This window comes from Fusarium sambucinum, chromosome IV, assembly GCF_050947815.1.
Source record: "Fusarium sambucinum isolate potato_lamoka chromosome IV, whole genome shotgun sequence".
Lineage (NCBI taxonomy): Eukaryota > Fungi > Ascomycota > Sordariomycetes > Hypocreales > Nectriaceae > Fusarium > Fusarium sambucinum.
Genome location: NC_139291.1, coordinates 2,122,199 through 2,139,851, shown reverse-complemented (window position 1 = coordinate 2,139,851; position 17,653 = coordinate 2,122,199). Strand labels below are relative to the sequence as shown.

Here is a 17,653-nt window from a genome sequence, read left to right as displayed (position 1 = left end):
TGAACTTGCGTCCGGTTGCTCTCCTCTGGATGAGCGTGTACAAAATAATAATATGGAATTTCATTTGCATAGCGAAGGTCTTGGAGGCCTAGGGTTACTCGATTACACCCGCGGCAGGAGTTCATTTCACCCACCAGTTGTCACAGGCGTCGGCGCAACTCTTCCGATTTACTCGATTCACCAGGATGCCTGATCCCTACCCTTATGCTTGAGGATCAAGGTTTCAATTGCCGATGGACCACAATGCCTGTAATGAGGTCAGGCCTTGGACCAGGTGTTTATTACGAGAGTCGAAGGGCACTCGACATGCCCCCAAGCAATGCTCTTAATGACTTTTACAAGTAATGGTAGATGGAACACGAAACGCAAATGCTGCATCAGCGATGCAGGTACTCGTTCGCGCGAGTATAGCTTGCGGGGGGCTGTCAGTATTATTGACGAATTTTCTTGCGTTCTCCCCTTTGTTTTTACGAGGAAACGTGATGTTTTCGTTTTCGTTTTATTTTTTATTTATTCTTTTCCTTTGTCCTATTCTTTGGCCCCGACGTACACTCTAATGCTTTGATGATCATTCAAGGGAAAAGGAGAGGACAAGCTGAGGCAATGTCAAAACAGTCTTTGAACTCGAGAGAATTCATGTCTCTTCCCTCGATGTCACAGACAGATGGTTGCCACCAAAAAAGAAGTCGCCTTTGCATAGCGGAAACACCAATGGACATACAAGAGTCAACAGTAACGAGGAGATCAAGAAGAAGAGCAACATGTCAGGGATGTCAAGGCTGTTGCTTAGGATACATACAGGTTCGGACAGGGCAAAAAAGGCATATTGAGAAAAGGAAAGAAGAGCGAGCAAAGGGTGTTTGTATGTGCTTTTTTTTGAAGATGCATTGAGGGAGGCGTATATTTGTAGCCCCAACCTGGCCTGTTCTTGTTATGAAGCATGCATGCATGGATAGAGGTTATAACGGACATGACGATTCACTGCCTATTCTCTTGTTATCTGTATCCCGGTGATAGGCATGATTCGTATTACTCTGCTCATCTGAGAGAGTGAAGTGGACGATGTGTATTTGACCAGCCAGCTTAAGACGCAATTGTCTATGTTGGCAGCTAGTCTTCACACTCGCAGCAATCATCCATCCCATCAATGTCTAGCAGCCAAAAAGAAAAACCCTTGCATGATTCTGTACGTTACCTCCCACGGTGGTTGGGTCATGACATGTTTCATTCGCAGTATCAGGCTAATCACAATAGATGGTATAGTATAAGTAAGCATGGCATGAGCTAAGTGAAGTCAACATTAGTGGAATAGTCTTCATTCATTCACTTTAGGCACAGTAAAATGGGAGCTTATCTGGTATGATTTTTATCAATTTATCATTCGATATCGAATGCGTCAGAGTCGTTCTGAGGCACAGGTTGACTGTACCGTGTATGCTAATCATACGCTAGGCGTGAGCAAGAGAAGATGCTATGCACGCAAAAAGATACAGGATGCCTTGTGATGGGTGTACGTGATCCCGCATCGTATTCCAACGCCAGTAAAACAAGAGAAAATTCATCCAAAGCAACGCTCGCAATCCGTTTCGACCCAACTGCCATGCTACTGCAGGTTGAGAATGTTATACCAATCAATCGCTTTATATCTGTAATTTTGCAAAACCCATGTCCGAAAAAATCTGGTGATCGTAACGTCATGTCATACAATCTGGAAACCCGTAACCCCGCGGGGTTGTCTGTCATTCCTGTTGTTCGCCAATGCAGATGCAGGGGTCCGTGGTTTACCACAGCTGCACGAATGACAGTCCCTTTCGCAGGGACCTGTCCATCCAGGATCCATCTTCGCGGCCAGGAGACTGAGGCTGGGCCCAGAGCGCCTGCGTACTGAAGTCGCGAGGAGTCTCGCTTGCGCCAGGGAGGAAAGCAGATGAGGAAGAGCCAGGGTACATAGGCATGGGGGGACGGGCCTTCTGGGTGCGACCACGCTGGGAAGTACCAGACTCGGAATACACCTGGTCGAATTCGCTCTTTGTAGGAGTCAATTCGAGGAAGCGGTTGTTCATGGGCTTCCAGAGTTCATCTGAGGCGATAACAGGCTCGTCATCAGCCTCAGGCTTTGACCAGAGCTGGTAGGAGCCTTCGGTATCGATTTCCAGTGTCTTGCCAGATCCCAGCTTGATGGCCTCGTCGAGAGCGGCAAGCCACTCTGCAGGAGTAGCAGCAGGGCGGGACCTCTCGGACTTGATGGAAGAGGTTCTGGTAAGAGCAGGTACAGACATGATAGATTCGTCATCAGAGAAGGATGCAACCGAGGTTGCTCTCGGCCTGACTGTGGAGAGAGCGAGCCAGTTGACTTCGTTAACATCCTTGCACGATGTGTGCACGGACCAGAGGCTATCTGAGGTGAGCACCGGCAGAGATTGCTGCGAGATGCGTTGCTTGGGCCGTGTGTCGAGCGCTGCGGGGCTTGCGGAGGTAGTGCGGAAGGTGTTGCGGCGATGATTCAGGCTGAATAGGCCCTCCAAGACCAGCGAATCGATTTCACGCTGCAGCTTGACAGCAGCAGCGTTGGCCTTGGAGTCCCAGAGAGGAGCCATGTTCCAGAGATGGGTAAATCCAAAGTCGGGGAATGCCTCAAGAGCTCTTCGGGGGGAGCGTTCCATTCCCTGGGCAGCAGGCGCCATCTTGGTTGTGCGGTAGTTGGTGCGGCGGTGGCTGAGGCTGAAAAGGCCAACAGACTCTTCGTCTTCAACAACGGCGGGAAGAGGCTCCCACAATCCAAAGTTGACCGCGGACACGGCCTCATCGCTGGGCGTGGAAGGTTCGGAGCCGCTGACCGAAGTTGCGGAGCTTGATCCGCTCCAGAGACCATCCTCGGAGGGGGTTTCGGAAATAACGGGTTTGGCGGGGGCCCACAGAGATGTGCTGTAAACAGTTGCAGGTTCGGCCTCTCTAGGCTTTACTCGGCTGGCATCGTCTTGGACGATAAGATAAGTTGCCCAGGTCTCCGCATCAGGCTGGGGAAGACCGTAAGAAATCTTTGTGTTGACGGGAGAGTGAGTCCACATGCCAGGCAGAGGCTGCTTGGTTCCCCAAAGTCCGAAGTTGTTGAATTCAGCCTTCTTTGCTGGTGCAGTCCAGAGAGAGTTGCTCTTGATAGAAGGCATGTCGGCCTTTACAGGTACGAGGCGTGCAGCCTCACCGGTGGGCAGGTATGAGTTCCAAGTGGCACTGTCGGGTTGAGGAAGTCCTTGGTTGGGACGAGTGACGGGAGTACTGGGAGTCCAAAGAGCCATGGAAGATTTGATTGTAGCTGTTGTTGATTGTTGGAGGGATGAAAATTGAGAAGGAAGAGAGGAGGGGGATAGCTCAGGATATTCCAAGTTAATAACCAAGGTCTGCTGTCGGCCTGTCGGGGTCTCGGATTTGTAGATGACGAGCGGATTTGGCTGAAGCGGGCTCGGAGAGACAGCGTCGTAACTTTGATTTTCAGGCTTAGAAATTGGAATGGAACCCTCCAAGAAGCGGAACAGAAGCACAGGCGCTGACGGGTGCCCTGCGCTTGGAGCGCCACGGGACTTGGACTCCCTGTCAGTGCAGGGCTCTTCATCCGCATGAGGAGAATTGGGGGCTCTGATTGGTGCGCCAGGTGAAGCTTGGTCCACGTCCATCAATAAGCAGCGAGCCATCTGCGGCACAGGCATGCTTATTGATACAATCTGCTGCGGCTGCCGACGGTCTGGGACCCTGATTCGAGTTTTTCCCTCTCGGAGATCAAAATCCGTAAGCGTCATTGTCGGTGTTGTAGTGGGGGTAACTGCGCTAGTATCGGCTTTTACAGTCCAATCTCCAGTTTGTTCAATGTCGTGCTCAACTTGTGTGCGGAGACTTGTCCGTTGATTGGCTTTGTCATCCTTCACATCACCGTTGCCGCTGTTGTGCTCTTCTTCTTCACACCCACTTGCATTTGTCACTGGCTCATACTCCAAGCTCTTGAAATGTTTCAAAAACATGGGCTCTGCTTCTGCTTCTGCTTCTGAGCCAGAGTCAATGTCGTCGCTGTAAATAAAATTAATCAGCCTCACTTTTTCCCCAAAGTAATAATAATTAGAGCTGCCAAGGCTCACACTTACCCATACTCAGACTCTGATCGAGACTCTATTTCGTCCTCGTGAGATGCATGCATTTTACCTTGTGGGGCATCCTGGAGCCATTTATCCGCCGTTGACTGGGCCACAGATACAGGCTCAACGCGCTCAAACATATCCTCGTCGTCGCTGTCGTACGTTTCGCTCGAATCGTAATAGTCTCCATCATCCTGCTCGTAGTCGTCCATGTCAAATTGCGAGACGTTGCTCTGGCCCCCATCAAGCGCACCAGCCTGATAGATCATCTCAGACACGCTCATTGCTGACAATGGCCAAGGGTTCACTGTCGCACTATCTGATCGATCACCCCACGGGAACTGGAAAATCCCAAGTGTGCCGCGCTTATCAGGCAGTGGTTTGGGGCTCTCCAGAATATCTGGCAACAACGTGACACGTCTGATGCGTCGAGGAGGGTTGCGGATAGGCTTTGCCTGCTGCTGCTGGGATTCAACCTCCAACACTTGGGATTTAGCCTGAGATGTTGGCTGCCATAATCCATTATCTGATGATGTTGGCTTGGATTCAGACTTCTCCCACAGTCTTGAACTTTCAATTACGAGCGGCTTCAGATCCTTCCTCACGGGGCCACGTTTCGACGGTCCTGGGATCTCCTCTGGCACGAAATCTCCGGAAGGTCTGGAAGCCGGGGTCCAGAGTGACAGCGTTGTGGTGCTGGTAGCGATACCGTCCGCGGAGATTGTGGGGCGCCAAAGAAGCATGGCCTCCTTGGCAGGAGTGCTCTGAACCTGACCAATCAAAGCATCCAGAGCATCATCATCGTATTCGCTCTCTTCATCAGTGTCTGGAGGGGTAGGAGTGCCTAAGGGGGCTGTAAACCTGGGGTAGGTAGAGCTAGGCATGCGCTTTGCGTTGGCTTTCAGGTCGGTCTGAGGAAACAGGGCGAGAAGATCGTAGTCCGCATCTAATTCACCGCGCTGGACGAGCCTTGACCCACGGACAGTTGACTGGCGCGCACTTCCATACCCATACCGCGAATCTCGGCTATGTGGCGATCCCACTGTAGACAGCGAATCACGCGCCAGCATGGTATGGCGAATCGTCTGCCATTGGTGTTCCTGCTGATTGAGTTCCAGTTCCAGGTTTGTCAAAAGCGCTAGTCTATCATTCTCCGTTATCTGATAAGATGCGTGCGGAGAAGCAGAATCTTGTTTGTTGTTAGAATTGCTCGTTATCACCACCCAATCAATGCCATCTTCACTTACAATTCTGAGTAACTCCATCCACGCTTACACTGTCGTCGGTTTCTACAGGTGATGGCTCAACATACATGTTGTCGGGCCGGCGGAGAACAAGTGGTGCTGGCGGCACACTCCGACGTAGTCTCGTCGAGTATCCCCTTGCTGAGAATGTTGGACGCACATCCCCCACCTTGACTTCAAGGTCCTCGGCACGTCGCAGCTCCGATCCAACTCCGACATTAGCATTGGCAGATGGCTTGTGCCCAGCCAGGGGTGTCTGGTGGCTCTCCTCTCTGAATGGCAATGTGGTATCCGCAACACCGAGTCGGCTCCGCTGTTGACTTTTCGGCGTAACAGTCACCGTCAATGCCCGTTGTAGGTGAACTTGCATCGCAGGTGAGCGGACATCAGCCATGTCCATTGTCATATCATCATCTCGAACCGTAGAAGGAGTGAGCGCACTCAAGTCCTCAATTGGTAGGATAGGTGACGACCGTCGTCCGTACCTGCTCGCTAGCTCTTGTTTCCAACACGAGCTTGTCTCTGATCCTGGCTCTCTAGGTAGATTAATTGTCGTAGTCTTAACGCTCTCCCGAGATTGTGTAGGCGTCTTGGCTGAGTTGAGGCTTTCTGGCGTCCTTAGGAACGTTGCCGGCGCGTCGCCATGGTCGATCTTTGGCTTGGCTTGGCTGAGCTTTGGCATTGGGGGCATCGGTTCGAGGTCAGCTGCTAGTATCGGGAGCGAGCCCATCGACTGTGATCGTCGTCTCGTATTGCGGTTGCTTGTTGTATCATTCTGTGTTGGTACATTGGCCGCAAGGACATTAGCAAACTCATTAAGTCGAGATAGATCATAATCGATAGCTGCCGGTGTGTCGAGTGGCTGCCTAGATCGATCGGCGCCGAGCGATAACGACCGCTTGTGGTTCTGGAGATTTGGAGATCCTCCAGTTGGGAAAAGAGCACGGTCAATGTTCGATTTTCTGGGGATGGGTCGGGGTCTGTGAACCACAGAAAGGGTTCGTGCAGAATCTTCCCTCTTGCTCAGGATTTCCTTCGCGTTACTCCTAGGTATGGCAGCCAACGGTGCGGACTTGGGGGCTTGGTGCTTCACCAAGTGATCCGGATGCAACGTCTGTGCCTTCACAGGCAGAGAAAAGTTGACGATGTTCTCTTCCGTGGTTTTAGGAGTTTGTGCCCGAGCTTTCACTGGAGTCGAGACCGAACGAGGAGAGCGTGGGAAGAGAGAGAAGGCTGGCGATAGGAGACGCTGGGGCGACTGTCGGGGAGATTGCTGAGGCGATTGTCGGGGTGAGCGTCGGCGAACTCCCTCCATCCCAGGTGACAGGAAAGCTGATGTGGTGGCTGCGATTTCGGGTTCTGTTGATGGTTTCGTAGTTTCGCCCAAGTCCAGTCGTGGAGCAACTCGGTTGTCTCCATTCTCCAACATTACCCGTTCGTCCACGCTAGATCCTGAACTCCATCTGTTCACCATCGTCTGCTCGGTCATCGCTTGCTGTACTTGGATCGGTTCTGTAGGAAATGGCGGTTCTTGAGTTTTCGGCAAGGGGAACAGTTGACCCAACACGGGAACACCACCCATTCCAATATTCGCTTGTCCAGCGGCAGGCATCGAAATATTCGGTAGTCGCTCGGATTCTGTAGCAACTGGCAGAGGCTTTGACATTCCTGTAAAGTCGCCCCTTGTTGTTGTCGCGAAGTCATCTCGATAATCGAAACCGCCTTGGATTTCGGTAGTGTACATCTGTCGAGTATCGAAGCCCCGCGAAGCATCAAAGTCGGACACATTTGGTGATTGAACGGGTTTGGGTGTTTCGCGAAACAACCGATGATGGAAGAAAGTGAGAAGACCTATAGAGTCAGTTTAGTTCTTTGGTTTACGGGTTCATACATACCAATCAATATCAAGAGACCGACCGCGGGCACAGTCGTTCGTAGAACTATAGGCATTGGCCCAATGCTCAGCATCAGAGGGGCGCTGGTCTAGGCAGGGTTAGCCATATGTATTGGATTGCATTTATTCAACTTACTCCTGTCCAGATGATGAAACCCAAGACAATAACTGCAACCGCACGAGACTGGTTGGAAGTAATGGCTCCCTTTTGATTATCAGAGTATACTCCACGGGATATGACTCTAATGAGGAGGAATGCCATGAAAGCAGTGTCTGTGACAGAGACTGTGATTCCAACCGGTAGAACCGCAGTCATCGTCACACAGACAGTCTCGAGCTGTGGGCGCTGAAAGCCTACGAAGATGCCTCCGAGGATAAGTCGCAACACGACAAGTCCTTGCATGATGCCAACCTCGGTGAGGGAGACAAGGCTGAACGCACTAAAGGTCCATAGTAAACTTTGTTGCATACATACTCGGGCAAACTGGTCGAATGTTGATGCAAAGACAATCATAACCTGGCAGCTCGAGGTCGAATCGGTATTAAGTAAGAAGGCGCCAAATTGTAATTGGGCCCAAAGGGCTGAGGAAATAAGGAAAGCAATGAGGGCCAGCCTCGGTGCATCTCGGGTGATCTTGGAGGTACGCTTGTTGAGAAAAAAGATAGCAGCGGTACCAGCGTGTGCGACCAAGCCGCTGTTGTTTTGTTATTATATTGGTTCTTTGGTGTAATTGAAAGAATGACTTACAAGGTAAAGGCCGCAATTAAGGCCTGACGGGTAGAGTCCGTCATGAAGACAACATTAGTATTAGAAACGAGTGTGTGGGAAAGTTGATACTAGGAAAAGGAGTGTAAGGGAGAGGGGGAGGGAAAGAGAAAAGAGAAAAGGTAAAAACGAATGCGTTCTTGGATCAACCAAGACACCAAATCTACAATACTTTAGCAGTATGTGAGATTAGAAGGGAATGAGGGCGGAAAGAGGGAAAGGAAAGAGAGAATGAAATGCGATGCAACAATGGGGAAGGTCATCAAAATCTTTGACAGACGGACATGGCCACTTGAGAGGCATAGAGAGAGAGACAGAGTTGCACTTGCAACGGATATCGAGTTTCAGAGGATAGTCTTGGGTCAAACTGGCTTTGTTCGAGCCGACTCGCGTGTAGGTTTGTTTGGTGGCGCAAGACGTATCATGATTGGGTAGAATTGGGAATATCGTGATGTTTCGTCGAGATCCGACGTAGCATATCTAGTTATGAAACTCGACATGTCGGAGACGGCGGCTCTTACGGCTAGACTGAGACGATGTGACCAGGCCTGGTAGGCGCTTGATACAAGACGATCCACTGAAGAAGTATATTAGAACGGAAGCTGAAAGGCACACTGATGCCGCATGACAAGAATAGCAGAGGCGAGATTTGCTATTGCTATAACAGAGAGGTGATATGGATGGTCCCGTGGATCTGATTAAGCGGAAACGGTTCCCAACTTGGAAGGCAAACCAGGTTGGTGAAACAGGACGATGGAGTTTTTGACGGTGGGAATAAGACCATATTTTCAAACAACTGGTTCGATTGAAGAGAGATACCTTTAATAAAGGGAAAAGAAATAAATAAAAGAGAAGAAAGTCATTCTTCTTGATCAGATGAATTAACATGACAGACACCCTCTCGGACAGTGACCGAGAGAAGAGATGGCGGGGCAAAGGAAGAGATGCTGTTGGCTGACAGTGACGACAATCAGGTTCACAGGCACCCTGGGCCTAACTGTCATGATGGTCATATTACCGAGGATATTGAATATTTACCTACCTACCTACCTAGTCAGGTAGGTGAGTAACCAGGTAGTTAGGTTGACGGAATAACATCAATGGTAATAATGGTAGGAAATTTAGAATTGGACAAGGCGGACATTACCTAAATTCTATATATTCTCGGGGCCTTCAAGGCATGTGGAGCCTCAACTTGTACCCAACCCGAACGCGCCCGAGTAATGACAAGGAACGGGAGGAGAACTGGAGACTTCTTTCCTAAAGCGAACTAGCCACGGGCACTTGAGATGCAGCCAATTCTTACTCTACATGATACCCCGGATTTGAGTAATAACCTTACCCAACGCCCAAATTCTAATGTGTTTGTTCTCATAGGCTTGAACTAAAGAATTCAACAAATGATACTCGTAGTAGCCTCTCTATGAGGTAAACGCTCAATATGCATGTTGCTTTGTTTAGGTAAAATCGTAATTGTCGTTACACAACCTAGTAGCAAAACCGTTGATCTACAATGGTTGATCACCGTAGTATTGCCAAAAACCTAGTCAACATCCCTAATTAACTCGGTGTAACCGCATAATCCAATCAATTAGCACGTAATGATTTGTTCTGCATAAATGCAATCATCCCATGTTGGGCCATCACTTTTAGATGTTTACCTGATTTATTAAGTCAAGTTTGAAATTCATCACCACGAGCTGAATATACATCACTGAAGTAACAAGCATAATAAAAATTTGTTACAAAATAATGAAAAAATAAGTAAAATAAGAAACCAAAATGTAGAAGAAAAAAAATAGACAAACAAGTTCTACAAAAACCACCACAATGGCTCGCTTCATTTTGAATTCACCTACCCTAGAAAGACCAAGAGCACCATCTGAGGCCTCAATGGTTACGGCCTCTAGCCTCCACACCCACCCATCATAAACTCAAACATTCAATGGCAACCCTTCCCCATCATGTTTTGATCTACAGCCTCTATCTGTATGCTTATGTCTTGACCCTGGGAGGTGTTGGTGCCGACAAGACGTGCCTGTCCATGCCGCGCCGCCTTCTACCTTTGGAAACAATATTCGCTACACCGCTATTCTCAAAATTAAAACTGCTCCCGACAACGCCAATATACCCATAGGTGGCACGACGACCAGGAGAACTTGGGGCGTCAATTACATAGTTCATGACAAAGTTTGGACAGGGGGTTTGCCACTTCATATGGACGGCTGTAGAAGAAGCCGTGGCTAGGATTGGGATGCCAAGCTACTTGGCAGAATTCTCAAACGGCATGACTACGGATAGCAAAAAGTATGCCATAAATGCTATAACAGAATCCGTCGACTAGAACAAGTGACTGTAATTGTCTATTTATGTAATGGGGGCCAAGACGATATATCTACAGGATACCCTTGATTTCCAAGACAGGGCAAATATATACACAACTGTACAGAGCATGTGCAGAGCAGATGAGACCAGTTTACCACTGCTCCCAGATCTTACCAGGAAGCACCTCGCGCATAATGTTCCAGTGCCCAGCAGCGCTAGACTGGTGCCACTTGGTCACCTTGCTGGTGTCGTTCTTGGCAAGGACATCCGTGCCTTCGTCATCGAGGAAGACCTGCTCCTTGATCTCGTGCTTGGGCAACAACAAGTTTCGGCGGACCTGGCTGTTGAGAAAGTCACCAGTGCTGGGACGGCGGAACTTGATGTCTCCGGGAGTCTTGCGGCAGAAGATGACCATATTGGTGAAGTCGCTCCCCCACTTCTCAACGTTCTTCTCGTCACGAGGGTGCTCACGGAAGGTTCTGCACGAGGGAAAGACCTGCTTGATGGTGCGATAGACGAGCGCGGGAGTAGGAAGACCAAAATCACCAGCGTAGTTCTGAAGGGACATGTTAGCAGATGATCACAATACCAATATTCGAATAACCTACGATAGCAATAACTCCATCAGGCTTCAACAAGTCGCCTAAACCCTGCAGAAACTCGAGGGTAAAGAGGTCGACAGGCTCAGCACCGCCAGTAAACACATCATGGACGATGTAGTCAAAAGTCTTGGATTGCTTGACCAGATCAGCAGTGTACGAGACCGCGTCGTGAACGGCAGCGGGGTTGTTCTCGCGGAGGTCAAAGTATTTCTGAGCAAACTCATGAACAACAGGGTCAATCTCAACAATAGTAGTATCGATACCGTGTCTGACAAAGGCAGAAGGCGTGGTTCCGATACCAAGTCCGCTATACCGTGTTAGTGAGTTGCGGAAGAAGAAAAACTGGGTAGTAACTTACATGTTGAGAGCGCTGGCTTCATTATCAGCCAGAGGAGTCTCCCGCTCAACAAGACGAACAGCCTCAAGCATGACAAAAACACCATAGATAGGCTCAGACACCTTTCGGCCGCCAACACGGACCCATTGACCTCCAAGAAGACTGTGGTCACATCGCATCAGACGGTAACCCATTTCCAAGCTCTCAATAACTGAGACGTAGCCAGTCAATGACTCGCGGCGGTCCAGAAGAGTCCAGTTCTGAGCTTGGAGGGTGTTGTTGAGAGACTCTGTGGCCATGGGTGTCATAACATGCGTGTTCAGAACTGCAGTATGCAACAGCGCAGGAATAGCTAGAACAAGGTACTTGGATGGTGCCATGAGAGCGTATACGGCTCCCACAACAAGTTCCAAACCAACACGAGTAAGCACAAAGGTGCTGCCAATAACGCCCTGAAGCTTGTCCATTGACGTGTTCTCAGACAGTCTGAACAAAGACCAAGAGACGATTCCAGGCGCTGCATCGGCGAAAAACTTGGGGAGAACACTCAGATTCGCGTCCTCAAGAATATCAGCAACGGAAGCCGCTGAAGTGATAGCCAAGGGGAATATAGTGAGACCCTCGATGAGAAGAGGGCCCCACCAATTGCCAAGGCGATCAGTGAAGCAACCCATGAGAAACTGAATAGCCGGGATGTTCAGCGCGATAAGCGGAAGAAGCTGCATCGTGGACAGAGGAAGATACATATTGAGGATCAGATTACCCGCCCAGCCGATGAAGCAGGCGACCTTGAGAGCAGTCGAGTGCGTGACTGCAACGGGAATGGAGCCATAGATAGGGGACAAGCTAAGTTGCGACGCGCTCGAGGCGATGCCCAACAAGCCCAGGAGCATCAGTGTCTTGAAATATACAAAAGCCTGTCGAGTAGCACGCTTCGCAAAAGTATTCTCCTTGGCCTTTGCCGCAAGGTCCTTGAGTTCCTTCTCAAACCGTTCGGGAGTGAAGCCCTCAGGCGCGCCAGTCGCCTTGGCCAATTGGCCTTCCTTTTCGGAAGCCATTGAGAGTTAAGGGATAGATCGAACGTAAAAGAATATACAAATAAGAATAGTATAAGAATGAATAAACGCGAAGGATCCGGTCTTGCGGTTCAAATGGCCTGCACCTGAAGCTCGTAGACGTATAACTGTTTGTTGAAGATGAGACAAACTTAAGGTTGACGTGGCGGGTAATTAGTCCTTTTCTTTATTTCTAGGCGGTGGCTAGTGCTGTGGCTATAGGTATAAATGTGGGACAACGATTGAAGAGCGTTGAAAGATAAACCATAACTATAAATGTATCTCGATATCTAGAACGACAAACGAGTGTCTCTTCAAGGTTTGTCATGCCGGTAGATATAATATCATTAGATCAGTTGTTCTTCTTCCCCCGCATGGCTTAAGAACGATTCCGAACAGCTGTTGACAAGGAAAGCCTTCACTGAGACAAAACCTATCATAGCCGCCATCTATCTCTCAGACGCGATATCACAAAGGTATCCCCAAGGGATATTTATAAAATGATGCTCATCTTTTGGCCAGCAAAATACTTTCATGAAACCAGTGCTAATCCAAGAAAATATGACCTTGTAATTTTCCAGAGTAAAAAGCGGAGACGACAATTGAAGAACTCATTCACAAGTACCTAATGCCATTTCTCGTATTATACGTAACTCATAACAATCCATTCTAAGTAGACCATGCTGAACTAATTTCGCACAACACAAAAATCTCCATGCTTGAATCTCATATGCGCTTACATGCCATCCCGTCATGTCTCGAACCCTTCCAGAGGGGTCTCGAGAAGGAAACCTAGGTATCATTCGTCCCAAACCTTAATGATCAGCGATAAGACCTTAAAAGGATGACAAAAATGCCAATGCCAATGCCAATCCAACTCCGTAATCGTACCAAAACACAATGCAGCAACGACAAAAACGCCCGAAAGATGTGAGCTATGGCTGCGCATTCCAAACAGTACCTTCCAATCGCCCCCAATCTTCAATCATCGGAACATCGAACCCTTCTTCTTTTGTAGTGTCATGTATGCCATCTCTCTCCAGCCCTACATCCGTGTTGGATAATCTTCCATGTCGTCGTCACTACTATCCATCTCCTCCATCTCCTCCATCTCCTCTTCGTCATCGGTGCGTGGACTTCGCATGGCACTCATTTCTGCTGCGGTGGGCCTGCTACCCAGACTGTCCAAAATACCGCCACTAAAAATAGGCGGCGCAGAAACCGATAGATCAGCATGGCTTCCGTTTCGACTCATTGAAGGCTTTTCCGGTAGCTGCTTGAGCAAACCTGTCGAGATATCCAACATTGTCATGGCAAACTCAGTCAAGCCTGTGCCTTCGCCAGGTTTTGAGCTCACCGAGAGAGTCCATCGATACTCTCCCAGGCGTCGTCGATACCAGTCGGCTTCCTCGCGCCCTGGTGATGTCGCCCAAAGGAGAGAACCAAATGTCCCAATTAACGCAAAATTAGTCTTGGAAGCAAAGTACCAAAACGAGCGCAGGTGGTTCGGTCCAAGGCGGTTGACAAAGTCCATGGCGGAAATAAGACGTGCCTTGGCGGCGCTGCGACATATGTGCTGCACATAAGAGTCGACCGAGCTCGATGGCGAAGCAAGTGATCGAATAATCCGCCGATGGAGGGTGATTTCTGCCGCAAAGTATGCCAAGTGGAGATACCCGATACTCGACAACCTGCTGGAAGAAGGGTTAAGAGAGGAGTATGAAGAGTCCAGACGAATAAGTTGCGGCAATCCACCGTACCACTCCTTAAGCTTCAGCTGAATTGGCTTCGCGAGTGATAATACCAGTTGCGTTCCTTGCTTGCCCGCGTTTGCGACTGTATTCATGGCTTGAAGGGTATAGAATGTGTCGAGAATTTCTGAAAGGATTTCTGAAAGCTGCACTGCACGAGTGAACAACACTCGTCCCTTCTCAATATCAAGTTTTTCTTCCGGATCGTTCTCGTCCCATTCGACATCTGGAAAATCGTTTGCGGTTAGAGGCTGAACACCCCAGTTAGTAGCAAAAATATGCGATGGCCTCCCATGGACGAGAGCACCCCATTTGTCCTGCATGTAAAGTGCCCATGCCAGTCGTTTTCTTAAACCCCTTTCCCACGGTGGTATCTTCCAGTGCGTACAATCAAGGTGCAGCCCCAGCTCATGACCGAGTGCCACTAGCTGAGCAGTGGGAGCCCATTGGTCACCCTCGGGCCGCTGAGAGAGCAGTAGACCGGCTTGGATTGTCGAGAGTTTTGGACGAAAGGTTGCCTCATCCAGAGTTGCCCTGATAAGGCTTTCGAGCTCCTTGACGTTGGGCCGTGGCTTTCCAGCTAACTCACCACTTTGATCCCACCAATTGATGGCAATTAGATACACAGCTGCCAGCAGTGGCGGCGAAAACTCTCGGTAAGATCGTTCATACTTTTCCATAAAGACATGTTTTTGTATGATAGGAAATCCCGGATGAACAACTCTGAAGTAAAGATCGATAAGATGTCTTCCATGGGGCGCCACGAGGGACTCGATGTGATCGGCGTCTTGCGTCACATGCTCGTGCCCCGGAGTGCTAGAGTCAGGCAACATCAAGAAAGTGTCGTGTTCGCTGACTTTGCGAAGGGTACCTCTAGACAAGAGACTCTCGTCATGGGGATCGAAGGAAGAAAGGTTGATAAGTGATGGTTCAAAGTCGGTGGTAGGGCCAATATATTGGCTGTAACGGTCATCTTGGAGGCCCAGCGTGCGTTTCAGCATGGTAGGGCCGCCGACATTGGCCATCTCTTCAAGGAACGAACTGCTAGCGGCGGTGCTTGAGAGGCTGGAATTATGGTTTCGTCGCCTGGATGTAAGACCCGGTGAACTGTACGAGACCAATCATATGTCAGACAAAAGCATGCAAGGTAAAAAAAACACGAGTAATGTGATGATTGTCAAAGAGAAGAACGGAGTACAGAAGGGAATGATAGACGCAAGGAGAAGGCGCGGGGACTGGTGGAGCAGTCAAGCCAGGATGAGTGTGGAGGGCTCTTCGGCATGAAGATGGAGATGGGGATGAATATGGGGATTTTGGATTGTTCTGACCTTCTTTTCCCGATGATATCTTCGCTAGCATCACCATTAAGCTTCCTCTTTCGGGACTGGAGACTGGAAGAAAGGGAACATTCGGAGCCGGCAGCTTGGCATTGAATGCAACCATCGTCATCATCGTTAAGGATACAGTTGACGCGTGAGTATCGGCATGATAGACAAGGTGGGATGGAGGAGGCGTTGAACGATGAACCCTCAATGGGTGCAGAGCTGGCAACTCCGTGACCCATCTCAAGCCTATGAAAACTGTCGTGGCGATAAGGAGAAGGTTCAGGGCGAGGAGGTTTAGGAGCAATGGCGATAGGCGCCGTCCTCTGTACCGGGGCTGAAGACTGGGGAGACATGGTGGGAGTAGATTAGATCCAGGGCGGTAGATAGAGATAGATAGATAGGTAGATTCTCGCTATCAGCAGATAGTATGTTGCTGTCAGGGCACACACAACTCCAGGGGATAGATAGTTGAGCTGTACTGTGCTGAGCTGTGCTACACAAGAATGCAAGCGCCCGCTGCCCTGCAAGTAACGGGCGCAGAACAACTGAGCCTCAGTGGCTCTTTGGGAATTGTCAGCCTCTTTGGGGGTACAGTTCAACGTCGTACAGCAGAATCCCGATGGTGGTGACGATAAGAAGGTACTGTAGGTAGATAGGCGATAGGCCCACGGGGACGACAGTGACAGTGACGCAATATGTTAAGAGCTACGACCACTGAGAAGCAAGATAGTGGTAACGATATCTAATAGAACCACGTTATCCAAATCCAGCTCGAGGGTGTTGATAGAAGATAGACACGCGACACGAGTCAATGGTTGGTGTGAGATAAGGAAGAATCTGGGGAAAGCGGGAAGAAGCGATGTGAGGTGATGCAAGACAAGGCAAAGCAGAGACGAGACAAGGCGGAACAAGCTGACAAGGTCCAGAATGTAAAGAAGAAGGGAGGAAAAAGATAAGAAATGGCCCGAGCAGAGTGTGTAAGTGAGTAGAAAGTGAGGGCAAAAGGCCAAGAGTGGGATCTGTATGTAGGATCCAATCCAAGATGCTGGGATTGGATCCAATTGCCAATGTCAGGGACTAGGCTGGCGGGCGCAGATGGGCGCCGATGGAGTCAGAGTTGTTCGGTCGAGTACCGGTCGTTATCTGTCTGATAAGGCTTTTTTTTTGCAAGCGGGGAGGCTATTGTTTGGACGGTATTGAGTGAGTATTAGTATTGACTAAGAGAGTCGTGTACCGAACTCGGTCCTTATTTGAGTCAGTTATTTCTTGTGATATGTCTCCCTCTCTCGCATCTATTCCATCCGCAGCCAATCCGATGCTATTTAGACTGTAATACGTTGTTTGCGTTATAGACAAGATGCGAGGCGAGACAATGCGATGATCCGGAAACTGTGCGGCGATGATGCGAATGCAGTGCGGCGCAATAGTTAAGCGATAAACGGGGCAAGAGCTTGGGCATATGATACTGGCAGTACAGTAGAGTGACAAATTGCTTGTCTTGGTACGCCCGTCGTGAGCTGTCAGCTGTGCTCTCTTTGTCTGGTTGGTTGGTATCCGTAGATTGACTGTTTCGATTCTGTAGGCGGGGACCAAAGCCCGGGGAACTGGGGATCAGGATTGGATTGGAATGCAAGCAAGCAGGGTCTTGTCCCTTCCTTCCTTTCTCGATCGCTGCAACCTTTGTTCTTGCCTGGCCTGATTTGATGACTTTCTTCTCTTTTTGGAGAAAGATATTCTGAACGAGTTGCACCTGCTTTTTGACTTTGATTTTGATATTGATAACGATGCTGCACCGCAGTAGCGTAGGAGCCCTTCAAGATCAGGGAGTGATGAGACAGTAAGATAAGCTAACAGACCTCCTATCAGATTCGACGTCATTCAGAAAAAATGGCGCCAACGCCGTCACTCACTTTAGTATTTATATCAGAATAGTTGTACGCATGTAGCCGTGAAATATTTGTTTGTTGGCTCCAGTACAACACTCGGTAAGCGATTGCCAAGAATTGTAGGGGAAGAAAGGTAAAAAAGGCAGGAGAGGAGTAGAGAATAGTAGAGGAAGACGACAGCAACGATGATGATGATACCGCTACAGTACCAGTACTAAGGAAGTGTAAAGAAAAACAGCATGTGAGAGGAGGGAAACAAGACGAGAAAGGATACATCCGACTTGATGGCATTCCCCGCATGCAGAAAAGTACCTGACCTACCTAAACTACTACCATCAGTACCT

General features: G+C 49.2%; 3 protein-coding genes across 3 annotated transcripts; all 3 read right to left on the bottom strand.

Annotated features, from left to right (window-relative positions):
- Positions 1–1,781: 1,781 nt before the first annotated feature.
- Positions 1,782–8,054, bottom strand: FSST1_000734 (uncharacterized protein; the record flags this gene model as incomplete). The annotated part of the gene is made up of 6 exons (XM_083233793.1): positions 1,782–4,059; positions 4,134–5,313; positions 5,372–7,219; positions 7,264–7,351; positions 7,399–7,957; positions 8,011–8,054. 6 exons carry the CDS (start codon positions 8,052–8,054, stop codon positions 1,782–1,784), a joined length of 5,997 nt encoding a protein of 1,998 aa, XP_083090916.1.
- Positions 8,055–10,504: 2,450 nt separating this feature from the next.
- Positions 10,505–12,350, bottom strand: FSST1_000733 (S-adenosyl-L-methionine-dependent methyltransferase; the record flags this gene model as incomplete). Its single annotated transcript, XM_083233782.1, has 3 exons — positions 10,505–10,909; positions 10,962–11,262; positions 11,314–12,350. 3 exons carry the CDS (start codon positions 12,348–12,350, stop codon positions 10,505–10,507), a joined length of 1,743 nt encoding a protein of 580 aa, XP_083090915.1.
- A 1,042-nt stretch (positions 12,351–13,392) lies between these two features.
- FSST1_000732 (transcription factor domain-containing protein) lies at positions 13,393–15,776 on the bottom strand (the record flags this gene model as incomplete). The annotated part of the gene is made up of 2 exons (XM_083233771.1): positions 13,393–15,205; positions 15,427–15,776. The coding sequence occupies 2 exons, from the start codon at positions 15,774–15,776 to the stop codon at positions 13,393–13,395; spliced, it is 2,163 nt and encodes a 720-aa protein (XP_083090914.1).
- Positions 15,777–17,653: the final 1,877 nt, after the last annotated feature.